Source organism: Periplaneta americana, chromosome 4 (genome assembly GCF_040183065.1).
Source record: "Periplaneta americana isolate PAMFEO1 chromosome 4, P.americana_PAMFEO1_priV1, whole genome shotgun sequence".
Lineage (NCBI taxonomy): Eukaryota > Metazoa > Arthropoda > Insecta > Blattodea > Blattidae > Periplaneta > Periplaneta americana.
Window position 1 is genome coordinate 206,396,543 of NC_091120.1, and position 25,878 is coordinate 206,422,420.

The 25,878-nt window shown below is 37.0% G+C and overlaps 1 protein-coding gene across 2 annotated transcripts in view; it reads left to right on the top strand.

Moving 5' to 3' along the window:
• Cortactin (cortactin) overlaps window positions 1-25,809 on the top strand; it is a 29,702-nt gene extending 3,893 nt beyond the window's left edge. The window contains exons 4-10 of one of the 2 annotated variants that reach the window (XM_069824895.1): window positions 2,642-2,807; window positions 10,309-10,419; window positions 10,496-10,617; window positions 12,166-12,280; window positions 14,112-14,363; window positions 14,749-14,804; window positions 14,884-25,809. In XM_069824895.1, the coding sequence (XP_069680996.1) occupies window positions 2,642-2,807; window positions 10,309-10,419; window positions 10,496-10,617; window positions 12,166-12,280; window positions 14,112-14,363; window positions 14,749-14,804; window positions 14,884-14,964 (903 nt within the window). In that variant the 3' untranslated portion in view covers window positions 14,965-25,809. The remainder of the gene's footprint in view (window positions 1-2,641; window positions 2,808-10,308; window positions 10,420-10,495; window positions 10,618-12,165; window positions 12,281-14,111; window positions 14,364-14,748; window positions 14,805-14,883) is intronic. The other variant, XM_069824896.1, reaches the window with a different exon arrangement.
• Window positions 25,810-25,878: the final 69 nt, after the last annotated feature.

Genomic DNA, 25,878 nt, shown 5'->3' on the forward strand with positions numbered 1-25,878 from the left:
CTTAAAAGACTTGTTGTCTATCAGTGTTCCAATATTTTGGGAAGGTAGAGCTTGTAGCCAGGGACCCGCTTCTTTTTCTTGTAGAGCCAAAAGTCGAGCTTGGTCTGTTTCTGATGTACAAGATGTTACAAGAGATTCTAGGATGTGTCTAATAATTATATCATCCCAACAGTTCTGGATGTCTGGATGAGCTGGCGGATTAGAGTTCCTGGATATATCATTCCACCTATCCAAAGCCTCCGGCAAATAGCAGATTTCGACCTCATCACTGAATGAAGGAAAAATAGATTTGATGATATCGAAAACTCCATATGCAGAAGCCAAGAATGCCGGTGTACAGATGTCACCGAGTTTTATAATACCGAGACCTCCAAGTCTGATAGGAAGGCAAGCTTGTGTCCAACTTCTGTCCTCTAGTGTAGTATTGAGAATAGTCTGATCGTTGGAGGAATAATGGAAATAGCCACAATGGAGATGTCCTCGTGAAATAGGTCAGTTTAGGAATTACTAAACAGTTTTGAAGAAGAAAATATGATGTATGAAGATTAAGAGGCAATAGACGATCAAATAGCGTTTTCAAAACCAATAATTTCTGTTCAGCAATAGTTTCGACTCCTTCCAGGAAAACAGGGGAACCAAGGATGGTGAGATCAGACTTGGAAATGATCTTAATACCTGGTCAACTTCTTGAAAAGCAGATACTACAGCCTCATTCCTTTCAGAGCAGAAATAAAGTTCGCATTTATTGGAGTTGATTTCCAATCCAATGTTAGAACAAAGATCAATTAAATTCTGAAGGTCAGCAAGAACAACATTAGGATCTCCACCTAAAGTTCCATCGTCCAAATAAAAGAGGTTAAGTGCACTCTTCAGATCTTTTATGACTGGATGTACCGCAAGACTGAAAAGCATTGGACCGACAGGATCTCCTTGTTGACAGCCAGTTTGAGATGACATAGTTTCAGACCCAAAAAACAAATGTGAAGGATCTTTATATGACTGCCAAATGAAAGCAGAAAGCTGAGGAAACTTATCTTTGATAGTGTGCAACATTACATCTCTCTCAATACAATTAAACGCATTTTTGAAGTCAATTTTAAGTAGAATCTTATTACTGTTCGCATATCTGTTCAAAAATGTACGCACCGAATGAATAATAACCTCACAGCCTTGTGGAGTGCCAAATCCAAGTTGATGTGGACGTAAATATTCACCAATTTCCTCTTTTACATGATGCAGGCTAATTTAACTACTAATCTTGGAAAGATGTTGCCAATGGCTATGGGACGCACCCCACCATCTTTTTTGTCAATCGCTAACAATGAAGCACCATAGGAGAATGGGCAAATTTCTGGATTTAATTTGCCACTCAACACGAAATTGCAGAGGTTAGTTGAAGATGTAAGTAATCTCTTTCCGGAATCACCAGCTGACACAGACACAAGATCTTTGATGTATGCCATCTATTCCAGAAGTAGAACCGTGTGCCTTGACAGTGTCTTCAGATATAGACAGATACTGGCCATTAGGGTCTGCAGGATCAGTCTTGAAGGAGGCGGGTGTTTTTCTAATAAAGCTTGATATGTAGCGTGGGTATAGTCCGCCATTCCTACATCAGATGAAAGAATCCGAACCGCTCCACATATATCTCATCTCCTTCAGCCACTTTTGTTTCTATACGACATACCTGGGAGGATTTTGTATTTCTTTTATTGGAAGGATAGATCAATTGAAAATCTCTTAAATTGTCTTTAATCTTGGATACGAGAGATTTCTTTCCATGTTTCTCTGGGACCTTAAGGGCAATGTAGGTGAAAAACATCAAATTTTGCCAACTTTCTTCAGTATTCTGAGAAATACATTTGTCAATTATTGTAAATAGGCGATCTGTGGCGAAAATTCTTGCACCTTTAGGAATTCTCTTCAAAATATTTATGTTTTTCTTACAATTAATTAGCTTCGAATGGAAGTCATCGTGTGAAGTATGCAAGGAGTTAAAGTCGTTAACAAAAGGGACATCGGGATGGGCTCTGGACCAATGAATTCGCAGACCTCTAAAACCTTTGAAATATCTGAGGACTTCATCAGGATAAAGCTGGCATGAGACAGATTCAGCAGCAGCAGCAATGGAAAGATTTTGAATAACATAACCACTGAGAATTAGCTTCATCAAGCGCTGTGATATCATACGCCAACACATTCACCATGAAACCAAAACTTACATCCATTGCAAAATATTAATAATCTGCCTTTTAGATGGTCGGAGTTATAACAGAGATGACAAGGAAGAGTTTTCTTATCTTTACCATCTAATAAAATTGTAAAATCCGTTGTTGATTGATATTGGTATAAATTAATGTAGAAATACCTGGTTACTATGCTGGTGTAAACAACCACGATAAACTCCAAATGAATAAATTCGAAATTAACGTAGAAAGATGTGAGACTCCTTGTCACTAACACTTCCAGGTATGTGATAAGTTATTTTCTAAATGTGAAAGCAGTAAAAACTAGGTTTTCAATATTTTTTCTTATAATATGCGGATTAAAATCAACACACAATATCCAACTATGATGTCTCAAGTCATGGCCTCCTCTAATTGTTTCCCTTGCTTTGACAGCACGTGATCTCTTGTTGCAGAGTGCGGAGGACTGGGGCTACAAAGTTCAGTTGGAGAAGCACGGCTCTCAGCGGGACTACAGCAGCGGCTTTGGGGGAAAGTTCGGAATCCAGACGGACCGGCAGGACAAGTCAGCCGTGGGCTGGGACCACGTAGAGAAGCTGGAGAAGCACGAGTCACAGCGAGGTAAGTCTCACACTGCGATATTAACACGCTGGCACTGAGGCATTGGTAGACCATACAGAGCATGAAAATAACTCATTATATTTTGTATAGAAGTAAGTGAATTTAAATTTATGTAATTTATAATCTTATCAAATGTAGTATATTGGAATATAATTAAGTAATGAAGAACCTACTATTTTAACTTAATTTTAATTTAATCAGAAATTATTATTCATTCACAAATGGGGTTGATTAATAATTGTGGGAAATAAAGACAGAAATAGTTAATTTAGCATAGTATAATGTTAAAGTATTAACTGTGGCATTAACTTTCAAATTAATTTAGTTCTCTATAATGAGTAATTACGTATTACTATTCATTACAATTATTATTTTAAACAACTCATTGGCATCATATTTATGTACAAATTGTTTCGAATGTCAATTGTTTTTTTTTTTTTTTGTGTGTGTCGAGACTGGGCCTTGTAGACTGAAGGGGCGATTACGAAGTAACTACAAAGAAGGCTGTGCAGTGTTAAATTAAAATGAGTGGAGTGTAAAGACAGAAATGAAAAAAAATCAACATTTTATTTTAAATCCGAAACATTCTTACAATCACAAACAGCAATTATAGGGATTCATCAATTTTCTGTTGGGCACCGAGACACAGAAGGCTCTGAGGATGGTGTCAAGTAGCACCAAAACAGCTGTAAGCCGCAGCTGTAACTAACACGAGTAAGATCGCCATTTAATCAATTATTTTAAGTGCTTTGTATTCTGCAACGCTAGGGAGTTGTGGCAGAGCACCAGTTTTTTTCTCCTACTTCACAGTGCAGAGCTGTTCTCGAATTCGCGTAGGTACCAGGAAAAGACTGTTCTACAGGAGTATGTATTAAATGTCGTCCTTGTTTCCAGTTCAAGCAGGAGAACATACACTCTCCCCCCCCCCCCATGTTTCGGCTCTGCTGTACAGTAATGACTAGAGACCAACACATTGTGAAGAAAATTTTGCCAAAATATGACATTTATTTTGAGAAAAGATGCAATAAATATTTTAGTACTAAAATATCTCCATTCGTAAACCATTTGGAGCAGGTTACATTATTATCTATAAAATAAGGCTTTAGAGATTAATAGTTTTGTTTATATTTAATATGCTGTCTGACTCAACACTGGTTACAAAAGTATTTTCTGACAAAAGATGACACGTATGAAGTTGCAAAAGGAGGAGAAATTAAGTAGCCAACAAGATTGATGGTTGAAAGCTACAGTAAGCATACTTGGCAGCTAACTTAAAGCTGGAGTAGGAAACATTTGTTTTGTATTGATGCTCCGAGTTCAGTAACTCTGTAGGAAAATTTGGAGATTTCACTTGCCCTTGGGAGTTCCAGAATGTTGGTGGAAGGGTGATATGGCTTTTTCAACTGTTTTCTGGAAGACATCTCTATTGTCTCCTTACAGTATCTGGAAACTCCAGTTCAGTGGTAAATACAGAAATATTAATGGAGGTGGAAAATATAAAGATTTTTGTGAATTATACGAACATTTTTTTGGCATTTATTGCATTCTACACATCGTGAATCGTGAAAACCTTGATTCCACATTGCTGGCAGGAATGTTTAGAATATGAAATGCAATATTTTGCCTGTGACTAGTGATGACTGCTGCAGTTCGTGATATACAACTGTACTGTGTTAATGGCCACAAAGCATTGCATTTAAATTCTCTGGTCAAAAGATGCAATGTATTGATTTAATGTGTAAGCTTTATTGTAATGTTTTTATCTGTGATTCATTTAGGCTGTACACCTGAAGAATATTGCCACTTAAGGTGCAAATACTCGTAAGCCTCAAAATTGTCAAAATTTGAATTTTTGGAACCATTGAATTCATCTAAGTCAGTGGTATTCCATCTATGGTACGAGTACCCCCAGGGATATGCGGGGTTGTACCAAGAGGTACGCATTCCATTGGCAAGATATATAAAAATGCTGACATTTATTTTATTACACTTGTTGATTGTTATTGCAGATCAGCTTTTGCTTTTTCTTAGTAACATTTTACTTAATTCATTACTTTTATTATTGCAGCAATAACTACTGTAATAATATTGATTTATTTTGCATACAACAGCAATATTATTCTGTTGTTACTTCTTATATAATTGCAATGCAGTTTGGGGGTATGCTAGCAAAAAAGATTGAATACCACTGGTCAAAGTGATGCGCAAAAGTCTTGTAAAACACATTTCAAGAAAAGTAAAACCTTCAGTGCAAATAAGCCCACAATTAATGGCGACAAAAACATTCTTTTTATTCTCCTGTAAAATTTTGATTTTACGGGATATGAACATTTACACCTTAAGTGACAATGTTTTATGTACTATTTGTAATGATATTGTATATGCAATTCACATTTTATTAGATCACAACGCTAGATTCTTTAGATGTGATGGGTCTTTTATTACATTTGGTTGGACTTCTAATATTTTCTCGAGCTTGTTAGTTCTACCTAGGTATTGTATGCTTTTATTTTGCACGATACACTCTGTCGTTTTAAATTTAATGTGACAGCATTTTTTAAATGATTCACTTTTAAATTCGAAGTTTTCATGTTTTGGTTTAAAGACCTTGAGTGAGGTGCAAATAGGCATAGTTGTTGAAGCAAATCACATGAACTGGCCTTCCTCGAATGAAGCCTACGTGACACTATTTGCATGTGATGAAGTACAAGGACTGTCACATTACATGGCATGTCAGAGATGCACGCAAAACATTATTTCAGGATTGTATTAATTCAAACATGATGTTTAGAAATTTTGGCTGTTAGAATAAAATGAATTAACATACTCTTATATCCAATAAATGTTAATATAGTTACGTATTTCTGGGGAATATATCTCGATGTACATGCTCGTCTTACTTCACCAGCTTTAGAATTAAATCATGTACTGGTATATCTAATATACATACATACATACATACATACATACATACAGTGAAACTTCCCGTAACGGACACTTCCCAATAGCGGACATTTTAAAATTCTCCTGCAAAATAACATTGGCCCTTATGGTAAAATTCTTCCAAATAGCGAACATTCTCAATAACGGATGCGGACACTGAAATGTATCTCCAACAACAATTAAAACTTCCAAATAACGGACAGCATGAAAGAAAAAAAAGAAAAAGATGGTTGTAAATTAAACGGAATTCTAATGGAATTCTATGCAACAATCATTATCGTGCATTTGAACGTTCTTGTACTTTATTGAAGGTAAGCAGCACAGTTGTTAGTTGTGATGCTGTACGTGAGCAGTCCGTACTTTCTTAGTTTGTCAAGTTGAGTGTTCGGAAGTACAGTCACATTAAAAATATCACAAAAACGTAAACGTTTGTCACTAAAAGAGAAAGTGGATATTGTAAAGCATAGTGAGAAGGAGAAATTAAGTGTTCGTGAGCTGACCACTAAGTTTAATGTGGGAAAAACTCAGGTTAGTGAAATTTTGAAAAACAAGGATGTTATTTTAAAATCATACACTGAGAATGCAAATGAGAACACAAAAAGAGCTTTTCCTAAAACTGAGGGCTTTGCCATTGACAATTTAACATATGAATGGTTCTGCCATGCTGGAGCAAATAAGATGTCTTTATCTGGGACCTTGATTAGAGAGAAAGCCTTAGAAATTGCAAAAGAGTTGGGGTATGCTAGTTTTAAAGCTTCAAGTGGTTGGCTAGACAAGTTTTGGTCACGACACAATATTGTGTATGTGGTGACTCTGCTTCCGTTGATCCAGAAATTGAATCTAACTGGAAAAGTAAACTTACTGATATTTGTGAAGGGTTTGATGAGAAAATATATATTCAACTGTGATGAAACGGATCTTTTTTTTTTCGAGCATTGCCAGACAAAACAATGTGTTTGAAGAGTGAAAAATGCAGTGGTGGTAAAATTTCTAAAGAGAGATTAACAGTAATGGTATGTGTAAATATGATAGGTGGGTTTTAAACACCATTAATTATCGAAAAGTGCAGAGGCCAAGGTGCTTTAAAGGAGTAGACATAAACCGAATGGATATAGAGTGGCACTCAAATCACAAAGCTTGGATGACTCGAAACCTGATGACAGAATGGATTGGCAGATTAGACAGGAAGATGGGAAGACAGAACAGAAGTATCATTTTGTTTTTAGACAATGCTTCATCTCACCCTGATATTGCATTGGAAAACATAAAACTGGTCTTCTTTCCACCCAACACAACATCAGCCTGCCAACCACTTGATCAGGGTGTAAGATTCACTATCGTCAGTGTGTTGTAAGACTTGTTGGCTAATATGGAGACGGCAGCCAGCTATCGGTCAGTATCAATGTCCTCGATGCTGTTCTATGGATATCGTCCTCTATTAAGAAAATCATACCGGTACCTCAAACTGTTCGAAACTGCTTTCTTAAAGCTGGATTTCCTTGCTATGAAACTTCCAAATAACACAACAGAAAGTGACAACTGAATGGACTTTTGAGGATGTATGGAGAAGGGGGATCAGATTACATTACAATTGATGAAAATGTTTCAACAGAGGACCAGAGTACCGTACTGATGTTGCAGAACTCATGCAGCAGTCAGCGACAGTGTACCCCAGCGACCATAGTGATGGAGAAGAAGAGGAACGGCCACCGGTTAATTTCAGTGAGGCTATGGAACATACCCAACAGTTGAAGCAGTTTCTTCTTCAGAAGAATGATGCAGAGGGACTCAAAATGACTTCTGAACTACTGATGCATATTGAAACTAAGATATCCAAAATTCACAATAAACAATCAACAATTCTAGATTTCTTTGTGTGAGGTGAAGTGGTACAGTGACTGATGTTTATTTCATTTACAAAACATTTACTGGCACGATTTCTCTGGGTGAATACTGTAAACAATCTCACTGTCTACTGTACTGTACTGTAAAATATAGTGTTGAATATGTATGAGAAATTTTAATGTACTCTTTACAGTACATACTAACGATTTTCTAAATAGTGGACACTTCTTAATAACGGACATTTAATTTTTCCCTGGCAGTGTCCGCTACTGTACAGACATACATACATACATAGTGTTCTACTCAAGTGTACGTCTTTAACTGCAAACCCAGCATTCTCCAATCTTTCCTATTTTTTGCCTTCCTCTTAGTCTCCATATTTGTTCTATATTGTATCTTAATGTCGTCTATCATCTGATATCTTCTTCTGCCCCGAACTCTTCTCCTGTTCACCATTCCTTTCAGTGCATCCTTCAGTAGGCAGTTTGTTCTCAGCCGGTGACCCAACCAATTTCTTTTCCTCTTCCTGATCAGTTTCAATATCATTCTTTCTTCACCCACTTTTTCCAGCACATCTTCATTTCTTATTCTGCCTGTCCATTGCACACACTCCATTCTTCTCCATATCCACATTTCAAATGCTTCTACATGTAATATTGTACTATTACGTTTTAATTACACGTCACTACTCAGATTCTACAGCAGCTCAATTCCTTTCAAGTTGGAAGTGTCGGTGACATCATCTGAACTTGAACTGTCATAGAATAACTCTTACTGAATAACTGAAGAAGATGGCAGAGCTAGCCGTCGAAAGCTTGGAAGCTAATCTCCAACTCACTTCATCCCTGAAGAAGATGGCAGAGCTAGCCATCGAAAGCTTGGAAGCTAATCTCCATCTCACCTGGCTGAGAACCTGAGAAAAGTTATTCTACATCAAACGCCAGGAAAGCCTCAAGTCATACATTGAACTGTCATATCCACTTAAGCAGTCTCGCACTATTTGCTGAATACAGTTTCTCCACACATGTGTGTGAGAGCTGACGTGTGATGTTACACTTGACCTGGTGGGGTTGTAACACAATTAGCTTTTCCACAAGACTGTCCACATATTTTTGAAAATTACTCTTAATGCCATTAACTGGTACCAAAAGTTCAATTTTTACCTTAGATGCATCAGTTTTTATGTTTTTGTTTTCTAACCAAGTTATGTCTTGTTTATACAACGAACTGTTTTGGATTCTTTTAATTATCACCCCACGGAATGGTGCATTGTTGGTAACAATAACACTATTGGAATGTAACCTAGATAAAATGTTCTCAAACCTATGTCCCCTGTCAGCTCCTCATGATAATCACCACTTCTTTTAGATTCGAAAATCAGAGAACTGCCCCTCAAGAAATCTTCTCACTGCCAATATGAAGTCTTTCTTTCCTGCATAAATTTTTTAACTCAATTCGTTTGCATTGTTGTGTCAGTTCCAACTCTAGAACTTGAATGTTGTTTCACCTAAATAGTACATTTTCGACGGTCATTCCTTAAGAACGAGTTTTCCACAAATAAGTTTTCTGTATTGAAATATGATCTTTATCCAGAAGTACACTTGGTCCACTTCTCACGAATTTCAATCCCATTTTACTTGGAAGTTGGTTCTCTTGAAATTTGGAAATTCTGGATCATTATTCACAGCCACTACAGCAAAACTGCTGTTTCTTATTCTAGGTGGTTCATTATCGAAAAAGAATTGATGCACTTTTGTATGTATTGCACACTAATGGAATTGTCACATTCTCTGAAAACTGACTTTTCACGTTTTCTTTCCCACGGTAGATACAGTACTTCTCTTTCATTATGTAGCTGCATTACAAAACACATTAGTTGTTGATTCTGACATTAGGTTCACACTTTTCTTTACATGCAGCACAAGATATTTCACACATGATTCGTTATTATTATTATTATTATTATTATTATTATTATTATTATTATTATTATTATTATTATTATTATTATGCAGTGTTTTCATTAAGCCGATATGCAGTGTATTTCAGTGGCGGTTTCTGGTCTGGTTGCAGGTTTGTATAACCACCAATTTCACCACCAGTTTTATTATATTCTATTGTAGAGTCGAAATTGAATTATTGTCACTTCTCCCAATAGCATTTCTGAGCACTGATTCATGCAATGTAATAACAATACACATTTATGTTAGTTCGTAATTTCGTTGTAAGGAGGACTCCTTCCTAATATTGCTTCACTTGCCATATTGATATCTGTCGGGGTTAAATCTGTTTTGCTTAGTTTGAAGGCTATTTTATGAATCTAATATTTATAGATACAAGTTAACAGCAACCACTTATAAATTATACCATGAACCGCCACTGGTATACTTCCATATAAGGTACACAACACATGGAGCCTAGGGGGTGAAAGCCTCACTTCCCCCATATGTGAGTCAGCTACTAGAAAATATGTAAAAAGAAACTATGAAATAAAACAAAATTGGAGTGTGGTATTGTAGTTGGGCCAAAGATAAGACAGATACTTGACCGCCTTCGTGATTTATGTACTTTAGTTCTGGTGTTGACGTTAATAAAACACAAGAGAAATATCAGCCATCTGAGGTTAGAGCAGTAGCTCGTGTGTGGTTCGATTAGTTTTAAATAACTTTAATTGTACAATACTGTACATTTGATTGTCATTTGTTGGGTTCAGATTATGCCAAAGGGTTTGGTGGCAAGTATGGCATTGAGGCAGACCGGCAGGACCGCAGTGCCGTGGGGTGGGACCATGTTGAGAAGACACGGAAGCACGCCAGCCAGACAGGTAACTGGTGGTGGGGGTGCTGCTGTCGACATGCGGTTGGCTCTGACCTTCCACTGACTAGTTGGTCTGATTGCAGATTACGCCGTGGGGTTTGGAGGCAAGTACGGTGTGCAGGTGGACCGCCAGGACAAGTCGGCTGTGGGGTGGGACCACCACGAGCAGTTGCCGCAGCACGAGAGCCAGACGGACCACAATAAGGTGAGAGAGAGAGATATGTCAACAACTAATGGCTGTTCGTCAGTCACCCATATGAAGCCGGTTTACCTACAGAGTCATTGCACCATTGGAAGCTGTTCCACTACATCTGCTATGAGATATGATGATGACGATTTGTTGGGATGTCACAGGAAGTCCACTGCTCTGGAGTAATGGTTAGCATATCTGACCATGAAACCAGTAGTCCCAGGTTCAAATTCTGGAATTCAGGTTGGGACAAGTTATCTGGTTGAGATTATTTTCCGGGGTTTTCCTTCAACCCGTTAAGAGCAAATGCCGACCCTGCATTCATTTTGCCAGCATTATCATCATCTCACTCAGACACTAGATGGCCATAGCAGTTAAGTGACCGATTAAAAGAAAATCACAGGGGAACTGGAGGCCCCGGAGAAAATCTCTGTGTTACTTGGACCATGAGCTTGTCCAACACAAGTCATAAATTGGGATCGAACCCAGTTCATATGTTTATGACTGCACTGGTCCGCCTATATTGTTTATTGCATTGAAAAGAGCAAAGTTGCAAATTTTCTTAAGCATAACATGATTCTTTGTCAGCAGTGATTACTGCCGCTGCCTTAATGTGAAAATCAGAGTTGTTGTGTAGGCATCTAGCGGTTGCTGTGCTTGTCCGTTGACCCACGTATCATGGGCTCATGCCCAACTAAGGGATTGGAAATCACGTCTATCGTCAGGAAAGGAAATAAAGCTATAGGACCCATGTGATAGATGTACTCCATGTAGAAGATCCCTTTTCTTCATGAATAAGGGCAGAATAATTCTTTCTATACTCAGTAACACATATGTCACTTCAATAATATATGAAGCCCTTCGGCAAAGCAGAGTGGGAGTATCGCGCCGGTGAATCAAAATTGCCATCTATGTGCAGTGGCAGGGATCATGGAACACTACACACATTCATTACACTTTATGTTCAATAATAGGATATAATAAAACTGCAGCCATTCCCTTTGTATTCATGTATTATTGCGACCATCACTGTTCAGCATTTTCAAATGTGAATTTTAAACCAGTTGAAAACCTTGAAAATTATTTTTCAAGAATAAGCAAACATATTTTCTATTATGTTTCTAATTATATTACTCTAAATAAAACATGATAGAAGCAGTAAAACTTGGACTTCTTTCATTGTTGGTGAAGAAAGTCTTACATTTTAGAACTTGATTTTAACATAATTTTTAGGCGTAACATTTTTCAGAAAATGCGTTATCAACAGAAGTATAACCGAAATGATTTACACTTACTGGTCACAGTGAGCTGACTCTGTGTATGCTGTATTTGTTCAACTGAAGTCGTTTTAAGATTTTGTGATAAGATGATGTGGTTTTATTATGTATGAATCTGAATGTGGAAAAGATTCATTTTATTTTCAAAAGAAATTAATGAAGTGCAGATTCATGAATTTCTTCTGTATGCCTTACAGTCAGTTTCTATTCACTTTCATTTTAAAAAATCTGCATTTTAGAACCCATCACAGAGATAGTGAATTAGCAGATTTGCTTGCTTGTACAGGGCTTTGGAGGCAAGTTTGGCGTGCAGAGTGACCGAGTGGACAAGTCAGCACACGACTTCAGTGAACAGCCAGAGCGAGTCGGCACCAACTATGAGAAACCCAGGCCTGACATAGGTTAGTCCTTAGTTCAGTACCCATTTGAACATCTTTAACTTGCAGCACCAACTATGAGAAACCCAGGCCTGATATAGGTTAGTCCTTAGTTCAGTACCCATTTGAACATCTTTAACTTGCAGCACCAACTATGAGAAACCCAGGCCTGACATAGGTTAGTCCTTAGTTCAGTACCCATTTGAACATCTTTAACTTGCAGCACCAACTATGAGAAACCCAGGCCTGACATAGGTTAGTCCTTAGTTCAGTACCCATTTGAACATCTTTAACTTGCAGCACCAACTATGAGAAACCCAGGCCTGACATAGGTTAGTCCAGTACCCATTTCAGCAGCTTCTTCTTGTGGCACCAAGTACGAGAAACCCAGAAACAATTTCATGATACCTCCTCAATATTTCTGTTTTTGGTTTTGTTGAGACAGGTTCCTCAGTAGAGTTCAAACATTTGTTGAGCATTGTGCTGATTTGGCAAACTGTGCAAGTGGAATATCTGTTTCGCGAAGTCATTGAAGAGTGGGTACTGTTATTGTTTGCCCAGTTCTTGTTTTTGCTCTAAATGTTTGAGTTTTGCACTGTTTTTGAACTTCACAGGCATAAATATTGTATGATAAAGATATGACTTGGCATCCAGTGTATTGTGACGTCAGGATTTTTATTTGTCAAGGCTATTATTTGTTGCATGATGTATTTTATCCTAGAATAGAGGTTACATACTTTAGAGTCCAAGGAAGAATGATCCTAGCCTGATGAGTCACACTATTCGCTGTCAAAACATCAAGTAGGTTTGCGACCAACTAAGCACAGCCAGGGAATAAAAACCGCATTTAATAAACAAGAAAGCATCCTTGCAATCCTTATAGACTTCAGAGTTGCTTATGATGCAGTATGGAGGACTGGACTTCTACTTAAATTGCTGGTGGTATTGATCACGCTCTTCCCGTATCTACATGCTGACTAACACATTTACGGTAAAATCCCTCGTAACCAGCACCCAAATAAGCAGCAATACTAAAACAATGGCACTTTTGGCTGGGGGGAAAAAAAAAGTGTAAATCTATCATATTTCCACAGTCTGGGCTGTCAGTTTTGCCACATTAGGAAGTTTGCATGAACTTTCATTTTCAGTGAATATTCGAACCTAAAATTTGTGAATTGTGTTGTGTAATGTATTTTATTAAAGAAAATTCGCACAGTTTTTATATTAATTTAGTTATGTTCGGGCTGTCATTCTTGCCACATTAGAAAGTTTGCACGAACTTTTGTTTTCAGCGAATATTCTAACCTAAAATTACTGTATTTTTTATGTTGTGTAATGTATTTTAATAAAGAAAATCCAGGTTATGTTTTATTATTAAGTTCTTAATTGTTATGTAGTTCAGATTCTTAATACATCGTGCTCTCTTGTTATTGTTTTCAGAGTTTATGAAAATTGTTAACTGAATGGTGACTGTTATTACCTCTTGTTATGAGGTAACCTAAAAACCTTGCTACTAGTGATCCTCTCCATCTTTTTTGGAGTTTCCCCAGACATGTCTTCGTTACATCACTCACCTATAATTTCTACGTTCAGTTGCAGGTGGCACTGCCAAATAGTTTATAATAATATTCTTTGGTATGTAAAAGTAGAAATTGTGGAAAAAATAGGTCCTTAGTGGTACCTGTTGCGGAGGATGAGATTCACGACCCCTTGTGTCCTGTAATCTGTTACATACAAATTCACTAGAACACGGACTAGTGCCTGAGGGTATCTAGTTTCCTTTAGTCCACAGATGCTTTTCATCAAGATCTAGTTCAGCATGTTACAGTGATGTGGCTGTTATGGTTTTATACAGGGTCTGCAAAACCATCCAACCTGCGTGCCAAGTTCGAGAACTTAGCAAAACAAGGCGAGGAGGAGGCACAGAAGAAATCAGAGGAGGAGAGGGAACGACGGAAGAAGCAGGAGGACCTGGAGGAGCAGGAGGCACGTGAGCGGGAGGAGGCGCGCCTGAAGAAGCTGCTGCAGGACGAGCAGGAGCCAGCGGAGCCCGTGCAGGAGGAGGACGCAGGCTACTCCGCAGTCGCACTCTACGACTATCAGGCGGGTGAGTGAATAACGTGTTCTGTATGAAGTGTGAAATACAGATACATAAAACTTCCGTTAACCGAAATGAACAGGGCTGACCCTGTTTCGCATAATAATAAATTTATATCCTATTTTAGAGTTTAAAGGTTAGAACACACTGAGAAGTGTTAGGTTCTACAGTGTGTTAATATTAGGTGCTTACTCCTGGTATATGTCACACATTCTAGGTTTTGCAGTGCTGTTAGTGTTATGATTGTACAGGATACTGTTTACTCCTGATATATGTCTCACACCATCCTTAGCAACAACATGAGGAAAAGATGGTCAAGTGCACATGTGACTGGAATGTATATACTACTGGAATATAACAATGTTGATGTCTTTTATATTTTGGTATGTTGCAGCTGCGGAAGACGAAATATCATTTGACCCTGACGATGTCATCACAAATGTGGAGATGGTAAGCACGTAATGCGTGTCGTGTTGCATCACGTGTGTGATTCTGGTGGCAGAGGTCACTCATACTTTGCTGCTTGCAGATTGACGAGGGCTGGTGGCGAGGCTATTGCCGCGGGCAGTATGGGCTGTTCCCAGCCAACTATGTGCAGCTGCAGCAGTGATGCGGCTGGCAGGCGGCAGGGATTTCGACTGTGATACTACGTACTTAAGGCCTGACTCAGGAGCGCTGAAATTGAAACCTGTGAGTCAAGATCGACATTTAGATACCAAAGAGTGCCATCTGCAACTGAAAGTAATGACTTGGATGCGAATTTTATTCAAATGCCGTGAGGTCCTTTCATATGCCACAAACATAGTGACATGAAAGTTACTTTCTCGAAGGTGGTTTTACTTTGATATTTTCGTTTGTAAAATCCAATGCTCTCAGACATGTTTGGACTAGCAATATTTGTTTGTGTCCAGAGGCGATCAAGGACAACGATATAAGTATATGACTAGACCTCGGAACTTTGTGCACTAGAAAGCGCAAAAATACATATGCAACTATGCAGTAAAAATGTTGAAATATGCTCTGAAAATTTAAGTATATGCAATAAAAAATACACTTGAGATTTTTTTTGATTGCATAATATGATGTACAAAATAATTCAAAATAACTGTCATCAAGTCGAAATCATTTTTATTAAACCTATTTTTTTCTTTTTCTTGAAATGTAGTAATTATTAACTTTACATACATATTTGAATTGATATCTTTTTAACCCTCGAATTTTATTTTTTAAGTTTCTTCGCCTTTCTGGGTGGAATGTTTTAACTTCACTTATTTTCCAATAATATGTTGCGAGTTGCATTGGCGTGCAAAGTGCTTGTAGACAATAAAAATGGTAACAGACAGGTGCCCACTTAAACGTTCCATGTTAAAAATGTAGGTAGGACATGCTTTGTTTTAATAGGCAACAAACTTTATGCAATTTGTATACCGATGATTTTAAATAGCATGCTGGGTAACTTTCGGTGTTGGACCCCGGACTCATTTCACCGGCATTATCACCTTCATCTCATCCAGATGCTAAATAACCTAAGATGTTGATAAAGCGTCGTAAAATAACCTACTTGAAAAAAAAAATTAAATAGCATATCATATAAACATTTATTACAGTCCCCTAATGAGGCAGGTGGCAGTTAAACTTGTGAGCGGAACTAGCTCCTGGCTTGTGCAGTAGAATTGGTTTGCCTCTTGTGAAATGAAAACTTACACGCCACTTGACTTCACTGTCATAGATATTTAAATACATTCAGTTTTCATTCTAAGAACTTAGAGTGCACTAACAGAAAGTATCCATTGTTTGCAGCAATTTCGTGATCTCAAATGTCAGCATATGTAGTCAGAGGTGTACATCTTTCTTTGCTTCCTTCGCCACATTGAAATCCACATACTTATTTGCTTTGGCAATCTCTCTCTTCATTTTTAAAAACTTTTAAATATTTGAACACTTCTAAAAATTTCTGTTTGTTTTCTTTCCTTCATTGTGCAGTCATATACGAGATGGTATCCAAAAGTTCCCGAAATTCCTCAGTAAATGGAATTACATCATACCTGGGCCTTACGCACCATCACCACTTTCGAAATAGTCCCCTTGAGTGTATACACTGCTCCCAGTGCCATCTGGAAGTCCTTTTTTGAAAGCTTGTTCAGCACCTCCTGCGATTTTGCTTGATTTCCTCAACTGTCTTAAATCTTCGACCTTTCAAGTAGATTTTCATTTTGGGGAACAAAAAGAAGTGCACTGGGCAAAATCTGGCGAATATAGTGGATGAGAAATGGTTGTCATTTTGTTTTTCCCCAGGAAATCTTGCACGATGAAAGCTGTATGCTGTTGTGATGGAGAAACCAATTGCCCATGTGCCACATTTCCGGACATTTTCTCCTCAAGAGATGCCACGATAGAACTCCACATTCATTGTCATAGCGGGAGGAACGAACTTCTTGTGGATAATCCCTTCAGTGTTGAAAAGAAAAAAACACGAGCATGGACTTCACATTGCTCTTCACTTGACTGGCTTTTTTGGGGTGGGGCGAAGATGGACTTTTCCATTGAGAAGACTGCTGTTTTGTTTCAGGGTTGTAGCCATAAACCCAACTCTCATCTCCTGTGACAACCTTGGAAAGGAAGTCTGGGTCATCATGAAGTTGATTCTGCTCAGCACTCAGTAGTTGCAGAATGAACTTTGCCGCAATCCTTCTCATGTTGAGTTCATCGAACAAAGTCCTCTGGCACGTGCCTTATGATAGTCCAACAATGTCGCAAACGTCGTGGATGATCTGCCTGCGATCTTGCACGATCACAGCCTGAACAGGAGCGACATTTTCGGGTGTAATGCCAGTTGATGGCCGTCCAGAACGATCGTCATCAACCAATATTCGGCCATTTTTAAAATGCTTGAACCACTCGTAGGTTTGGGTCTAGTCCAGAGCATCGTCTTCAAATGCTTGCTTTCTGCATAAGTTTTTCCGAGTTTGAAACAAAACTTTACGCAGACGTGCTGCTTCCTCAAATCTGTCATTGTGAAATCGCAATGTAAGCAACACGTAACAATGGAAAAACGCTCACAAATACTAAATGCGTCCACTCAGAACGAAGCCGCTTGGCACACTGACTCACAAAGGGATGTATGAAGTGTCACCTAGCGGCATTTTGTCATACTGGTGCTTGGTCGTGCGCCCACCAATTTCGGGAACTTTTGGGTAGCACCTCGGATAGTGTTCTGTTTATAGACTTGCCCCACAACAGTTAGTTACGTCCTTGTCACACACAGCATCTCTAATGGTCAGTCATTTTCTTGCCTCAACTCATGTTATTTATCTGTATTCTTTTTCTGTAACTTTCATCCTCCATATGCCTTATGCAATATCTACTTAGCACTAATTTTAAGGCTTTCGTAAAAACGCTGCTGCAGATCTTCATAATGTTATGCATACCTACAAGATAAACCCTAAACAAGATCTTGTGGTCTTTAGATTAATTAGTTTATTTTTTATTTGTCGCAGAGTGTCTTCACAGGGTTAGGGTAAGGCATACAGGTTAGTATCTAGTGTATGCCGGGATAATTATTGTCATGCATAATGAATGAAAACACTTTTTAACAAATTGCTTAATAAATACATTTTACGTAAGTATAAAAACAATGCAGCAACTGGTTATGGACTGGAAGGTCCCAGGTTAAGTCCTGAGTAGCAGTGGGATTTTCTTGTTGGCAGAACTTCCAGAATGGCCTTAAAGATCCACTCAGCCTCTTACCAGGCTTCTGCTGGGGTGAAAGCAATCAGAATCTCATGCCTTTATGGCATGTGAAGGAGTTGCCTTTACTATTTATAAAAACCCAAATATACAACAGCTCGTGGTAGCGTATAGGTCGGATCTCACATGCAACTTAATCGTCAACACTTGTGGTGTGGTGTAAACCTCGCAGCCAGGGTAACTTATCTTGGAACTTCTTCACAGATCTTCCTGTGTCATCTAATGGCTTGCTGCCGAAGTTACGGTGGTAGATTGGTTGAGCAGATTTTCTTTGAATATTTCTTAATTGCACCGTGTAATATAATAGGAATGGTAAATAATCACATTTTTTAAACGAACTGTTCCTTTTTATCAGGGGATATTACTTGTTAAAATTTCTTTAGTAGTACCAGGTATAACCAGAAAAAGAATTTCGTATTCCTGACTACATTTGCGAAGTCTGAGATACAAATGCAAATCATCTTTCATTGGTTATGGCTTCTCAAAATATATTCTTGAAAGTTTTGGAGATTTTTTTTTTTTTTTGCAATGCTAATTTCACATTTTTTCTTCCAATGCATGAAGTTTTTTCGAGTCATGCGAGTCTGAGTATGTCAGTAGATTTTTCAGTAGAAACACAAATTTTGAAACTTACGAATCCAATATCGTACATTTCACAAGCAAAATATCTGAAATATGTCTTAAAATGTTTGATGGTTCTTCCAGGTAGTCAGGCATACAATGTGTAAAATAAGGACTTGCCTCAATGCTTCATTTTGACCATTTTTTGTCCATTCAGTTTTTCCTGCCTTTTGGATATAATGTGCATTAATGAATGTGTTGTGGCAATTCATAGTAATTAAGAGTGAATGACAATAACTGCTGAAAACATTTAAATTCAAAACACGATAAATTTGAGACTGAAATATGCCTTAACTTGAACCATCTGAAGCAGCAAAATTACACATGGAGAAATAAGATGTAATATGAAGTCCAGGGTCAAAGTCTTACATTACCAACCAAAAGATAGAATATCTTCGGGAAGTTTTTAAGAATTCATTCAGGTTTCCGTGGTTTACCAGGTTCTATGCCTTCACTGAATGATGATATCAATCATATGCTAGGCAGTGTAACAAAATGTCGATAATGGCTACCGGGCAGTGCTGCACGATTCTGGTGCAGCGTTATTCCAGTCAGCCTTCCTGAGTCTGGGACACAATATCATAATAGCGTATTGTACAGGGCTGTGCCATTGATTAGAAAATTGACATGGCCTATGTAATTTATCCAATTTATACATAATAACCTGTTACATTGTCTTCAAGGAGTTTTGTAAAATCTAATATATATATGCTTAATAAAGTCATGACTTAACGAGATCAACCTCAATTGCTTCTCACTGTGTCTGGCACATTCTTTGGGAGGTTCAGGTTCTAGGCTGATAAATCTCACTGCTAGTCTGGTTCTCCTTGCAAGCCAGTACATACTTTGGAAGTTTGCTTGTTGAAACTCAGGAAAATACATTTGATATTTTTCTTCTTCATCATATTAAGTTGTAACACATAGATCAAGTAGTAAACTATCAGATGACGTATCAGAATGGTCCTTCTGGTTTTGTTTTGTTTTCATTGTACTTTTCCTAGTTGACTGCAACAATAATAACAATAGTATTCAAGAGGAAATTAAATGCAGAATAAATATGGGAAATGCCTGTTATTACTCAATTGAGAAGCTTTTATCATCCAGTCTGCTCTCAAAAAATCTGAACGTTAGAATTTATAAAACAGTTATATTAACAGTTGTTCTGTATGATTGTGAAACTTGGACTCTCACTTTGAGAGAGGAACATAGGTTAAGGGTGTTTGAGAATAAGGTGCTTAGGAAAATATTTGGGGCTAAGAGGGATGAAGTTACAGGAGAATGGAGAAAGTTACACAACGCAGAACTGCACGCATTGTATTCTTCACCTGACATAATTAGGAACATTAAATCCAGACGTTTGAGATGGGCAGGGCATGTAGTACGTATGGGCAAATCCAGAAATGCATATAGAGTGTTAGTTGGAAGACCTGGGGGAAAAAGACCTTTGGGAAGGCCAAGACTTAGATGGAAGGATAATATTAAAATGGATTTGAGGGAGGTGGGATATGATGGTAGGGACTGGATTAATCTTGCTCAGGATAGGGACCGATGGCAGGCTTGTAATGAGGGCGGCAGTGAACCTCCAGGTTCTCTACAGTAAGTATTAAAGTTGTCTTACTTCAGAGAATCAGGTTATTTTTGCTTCTTATTTTGCCTTATGTCTATGGTACCTGTTATCACAGTCTAGTATATACAGTCACGAAGCTCAATACTTAGGGAATATGCATCCATAGATAGTTGCTAACCACTAGGATCACTACTATCGCCTCATCACAGACAATTCGAAATAGTACTGGCACAGTTTATTGTTCCTAGTACCCTCAACAACTCAAGTTTCGTGACTGTATATACTAGACCGTGCTGTTATCTTAATACATGAAAGTAAATGTGGGTATGTACTGTATGTTTGTATGTTCTCTATACATATCTACACGCTTTGACTGATATGTGCCAAAGTTTGCACATTTAACCTTTATAACCAGGAAGAAAACATAGGCTACATTAAAATTGTGCAAATAGACGTTAAATTAATTGAAAAATAAAAAATAGAAATAAATATGATTAAACATCTATATATACAATTTGAACTGGTAATGGAAGTTACAGGAAAGCGGCTGAACGGATTTTAATAAATGACCCCTCATTTTGAAGCTTGGAACCCAAAGTTTTTCAGAAAAATAGTAGTTTTCAGTGAAATGTCAATTTTCCTACATCATTTTCCTATTTTCCAAAATCCATCTGTCGTCAGTTTTGAGAAATAATGGGCTTTCAGAATAAAACAAAAAACACACTACAATAAACAATACGCTCTTACAGAAAGGGCGTGACCTGCTGGATTGCTGACATATGAGTATTTAGAGTTCAGATTCTCTGACATCATAATGCCAATATATTGATCTTCATTTGTGTAATTTTTTTGATAATGTGTAAAAAATAATTTACAGGTCTGATTCTCTGATCTGTAGTTTTCCGAATACAGCTGTGTATTGGATATTAAGAACTACAAAACTTAGTAATGTTTGATGACATTATTACCATTAAAAATGAAATATTATTATACTTACTGTAATTATACACATAATGCTATACTGATGATATGAAAGTGAAACTTTTTGGGGTTTTATGTAAGTAGATGCAGAGAAAGAATATTTTATATTAGATCTTTATTTCTATAATTTACTGAGTAACGGCTATATATATATATATATATATATATATATATATATATATATATATGTTACTGAAAACTATAAAACTTACGTAAGGTAACAATATTGTTATTAAGAATGAAATACTTTTATAGTTATTAATTAAGTGGTGTGGGTCTTTTCCATATATTTAATGGCGGTATGATATAGATATTTATATGTCTGATTCTTTAACTTTCCTTGGTAGTAAATGAGTCATGCTTCCTATTTTATCTGCGTCTTTAAACTACATCAAAATTAATTTCATATTTCTTTGGTTTAATCGATTAGATTTGTGATCACTGCCAAGCATATTTTGTTGTAGGGAAAATAGCAGGCCATTTCACTTCTTGCTACCGTGATGAGTAAGTTTATTTCCCGCAACCAACAACGAATGAAACACTGAAACTGCTAACAGTTTATGATGAACAATTTTATTTAGGGCACATACAAGATTCTACAACTCTGATATAGCATTCGCCTCATTTTCCACATCTCAGCAATAGATTCCTCACAACAGCCTATATTACAACAACATTCATTGTTACACAAATTAATCCAGCTATATTTGGTAGATCAATATTGTCTGGAGGAAGTGCAAAAATTACAATTCCTAAGAAAAGACCCAAAAGGTATTACGTACTGATAAAATAAGAGGTCTACAAGATTTTGTAGTCTCTTGATCACTTCAGCAAAATATCCTAGTGGGAAAAAGTGATTCTGCCTCTACATTTCAGGGTAGTTTACGAAACATGCAGCAGCTATACCAAGATGCTAAGTCTTTTGTTCAAAGCATGACAAACCTTATATTTTCTTAACTTTCACCTACAACCCGCAATGACCTGAAATAGCTACTGCATTACTCCCACATGAAAAACTCGCTGATCGCCATGACATTGTTACTTGCGATTTCACATTGAAACTCACGAACTGAAGACGGAAGACGGATAGGCTCAAGAAAAAGTATTTGGCAAAAAAAAACATGCAGGAGGGAGTATGTTTCATATTATGGAAGCAAATAACTTTCAAAATGTCTGGTATTCTTCATTGAAAATAAATCTGAACAATTTTTATTTGAACTTCTTGTGGACTTAGTTTGCAGCATTTGCTGCACAAGCCACTAGTTCATGTATAATATTAAAATGCAATCTTGTACAGTCAATTGGTCTTTATTATTGTCTGTTGTTTTCAACATCGACTTTCATGAGGCCATGGAAATTGTAATACGAAATTAAATAACATTGTTGATACATCACAAAGGCCAAAATCTAGATAATTCATGCAATAAGTATCTTTACGCAGTCCAGGACTGTATTATGAATTTCTCGATGCAGTTATAGATAGTGAGCAGGCTGTGTTTTATAACTGAATTCTTACATTCTTTGGAACCACAAGGATTGCTACCACATAATTTAATACTTAATATTGAATCACCAATAGTACTATTGCGAAATTTTGACCCACCAAAATTATGCAATGAAACAAGAATTGGTGTGAAAAAAACTCGAGAAGTGACAATATTAACTGGCAAACGAAAGTAGATGTTTTTATCCCATGTATTCCTATAATACCTGCTAACATGCCTTTCGATTTTAAGCAACTTCAATTTCAGTGTGACTAGCATTTTGTAATGGTTCATATTAAAATAAAGTACAAAGACAGTCAATGAAAGTTGCAGACAGTAACTTAAAAACTGCGTGTTTTTCACATTCTCAATTATATTTTATAGAAAGGAGTGGGAAAAAAAATATTTTACACATGTCAACAAGCAATTCAATGATACTTATGTCATGTGTTTGCGTAGGCTTCCGCAGCTGGTGTACATGGTGTGTGGATAAGCTTCGGGGCTTCTACAGTGTTGTCTTGATGTTGGTGGCTGACGTTTCGACCGCTGTGTTGTGGTCATCTTCAGCCACCAACACCAAGACAACACTGTAGAAGCCCCGATGTTTATCCATACACCATACTTATGTCATGTTGTTAATGTAGTATGTGAATGTACATAAGCTGACTGAAAATAACACTGTATTAATTCTAAAATATACATTGCTCAGAATATTGTTGTTCATATCCAAAAATGTGTTACTGCGAAATTCTATCAATATAATCATGTTGCCAATGTAGCATGTTATGCGTTGTGGAAATACAATCTCTTAATTTCTAAAATATGACTTACAGTATTGCGAGTTTATATTGTATCTGTATTCTGTTTATAAATTAAGAATCAATATAACTAATATATTCTGAATTTTGAGATATAATTTTTCAAGTCATATAAAAAAAAAAAAACTGGGTATGATATAAGCGGACGTACAGTGGTCAAGGGGTAAAAAAATCTTCCAATATAAATTAAATTATACATGTATATATTGATTCTTTGGTAAGACCGATAGAGAGATAAATTTGGGTCACGACATTCCAACGGGTTCAGACAGGGAACAAAGGAATTCCCTGTTTATCGTCATCTGTCTTTGTAATTCAAGTGAAAGCACACAGTCATGAAATTACGTGAAATGCACAGCTTCGGATCAATAACAGCACTGGACCTGAACTCATTTCGCCGTCATTATCACCTTCATTTCTCTCAGATGCTAGATAAGAATTGGAAATAATGATAAAGCGTCTTAAAATAAACCAATTAAAGGTTATTTATTATTTTACTGTATGTGTAATTACGGTATTTATTTACAAGACTGTAAACAGTGAGTTCATTATTATTGCCCCTTTCAACTGTGTATTGTAATATTTCTCTCTGCGATATGATTAATGTTTTGTATACAGTAACTGCAATGGGGAAAGTGTACAGTAGGAACTGAAGAGTGGAACTAGGGGCACAAAAAATGGACTTGAAAACAACATGTAGATTCATCAAAATACAAACAAAATTCAGCATCAATCTTTGTAAAGATGTATTGCCGGTTGATAAATCATTAACAGAATTTGAAATTCAGTTGGCGATTTTGTGGCCAGTCAAAATCTTTGGATCATTTAAGCTAACTTATTGATTTACATTGTCCAAGTGTAGGAGTGTACATCTCCAACTTCATAGAAAGAAGTGCACTGCAATAATTAAGGCAGTCATAGCTACTAATATCCTGAAGGAGCAAGTATGAGATATGAATGAAGTACCGGTACCAATTTCCGGAATTACGAAACGACAGATGTATTATACAACTTGACAATGTATCTGTTGTAGGTATTATGACATGATTTTTTCTGTCGTTTAGATAATGTGAAATTAAAATATTGGGCCATTTTTGCCTCTAAAAGGCGACTTTTAAAGAAATAATTGAGAATTTCCGTGAAAACAATTTGGCAACCCTGTGTACTATAGTCACTCATCTACCTGGCAGCAATGAAAAAGCTTGTGGAGCCAAATTACTGTTGGAAGTTTGGTTTTACCTTATTGATGACATTTATACATGTTATTATGAAACAGTTATATTACCGGTTGTTCTATTTGGTTGTGAAGCTTGGACTCTCACTTTGAGAGAGGAACAGAGATTAAGGGTGTTTGAGAATAAGGTTCTTAGGAAAATATTTGGGGCTAAGAGGGATGAAGTTACAGGAGAATGGAGAAAGTTACACAACGCAGAGCTGCACGCATTGTATTCTTCACCTGACATAATTAGGAACATTAAATCCAGACGCTTGAGATGGGCAGGGCATGTAGCATTTATGGGCGAATCCAGAAATGCATATAGAGTGTTAGTTGGGAGGCCGGCAGGAAAAAGACCTTTGGGGAGGCCGAGGCGTAGTTGGGTAGATAATATTAAAATGGATTTGAGGGAGGTGGGATATGATGGTAGAGACTGGATTAATCTTGCTCAGGATAGGGATCAATGGCAGGCTTATGTGAGGGCGGCAATGAACCTCCGGGTTCCTTAAAAGCCAATAAGTAAGTATTATGAATTCCACAAATAATTCAATTATAGGACGATTCAGCCAGGAACATGACGCTTCACCATCAAATCCAGCAGAAATAAGGCACTTATAGATTATTGTATTTTGCTGGGACCTTAAAATGATCCCTCCCAAAACATCAAAGATCTTTGGACTAAAGATGAGACAGGTACTGGTATTCCAAGAAAATCATGGAATGGGCATTGTGAAAGCTGTCCGAGAAGAATAGTTTGCAAAATTAGAAACAAATGTGTGTCAAAACCTCATATGTAAAGACATTTGGTTAGGTTGTGTGAAAAATGTTCTAATTGTAAACCCATGTCTGATTTTTCAGAGTAGGTTGTGTTTCTATGAAGTTTTCATAATGTAATAAATTAAACCAACCAGAATGAATATGTTCAAATATAAATTTAAGCAGTAAATTAGTGACAAAAATTCTGTAAAAATGTAATTCGTTCCTAATATGAAGCTATAAATAAACTTTAAGGTTACCTACACCGATCAATTCTTTCCAATTTTTAGCTACTGTATTTTCTAACATGTTTTCTAATTAACTGACGTCCTTT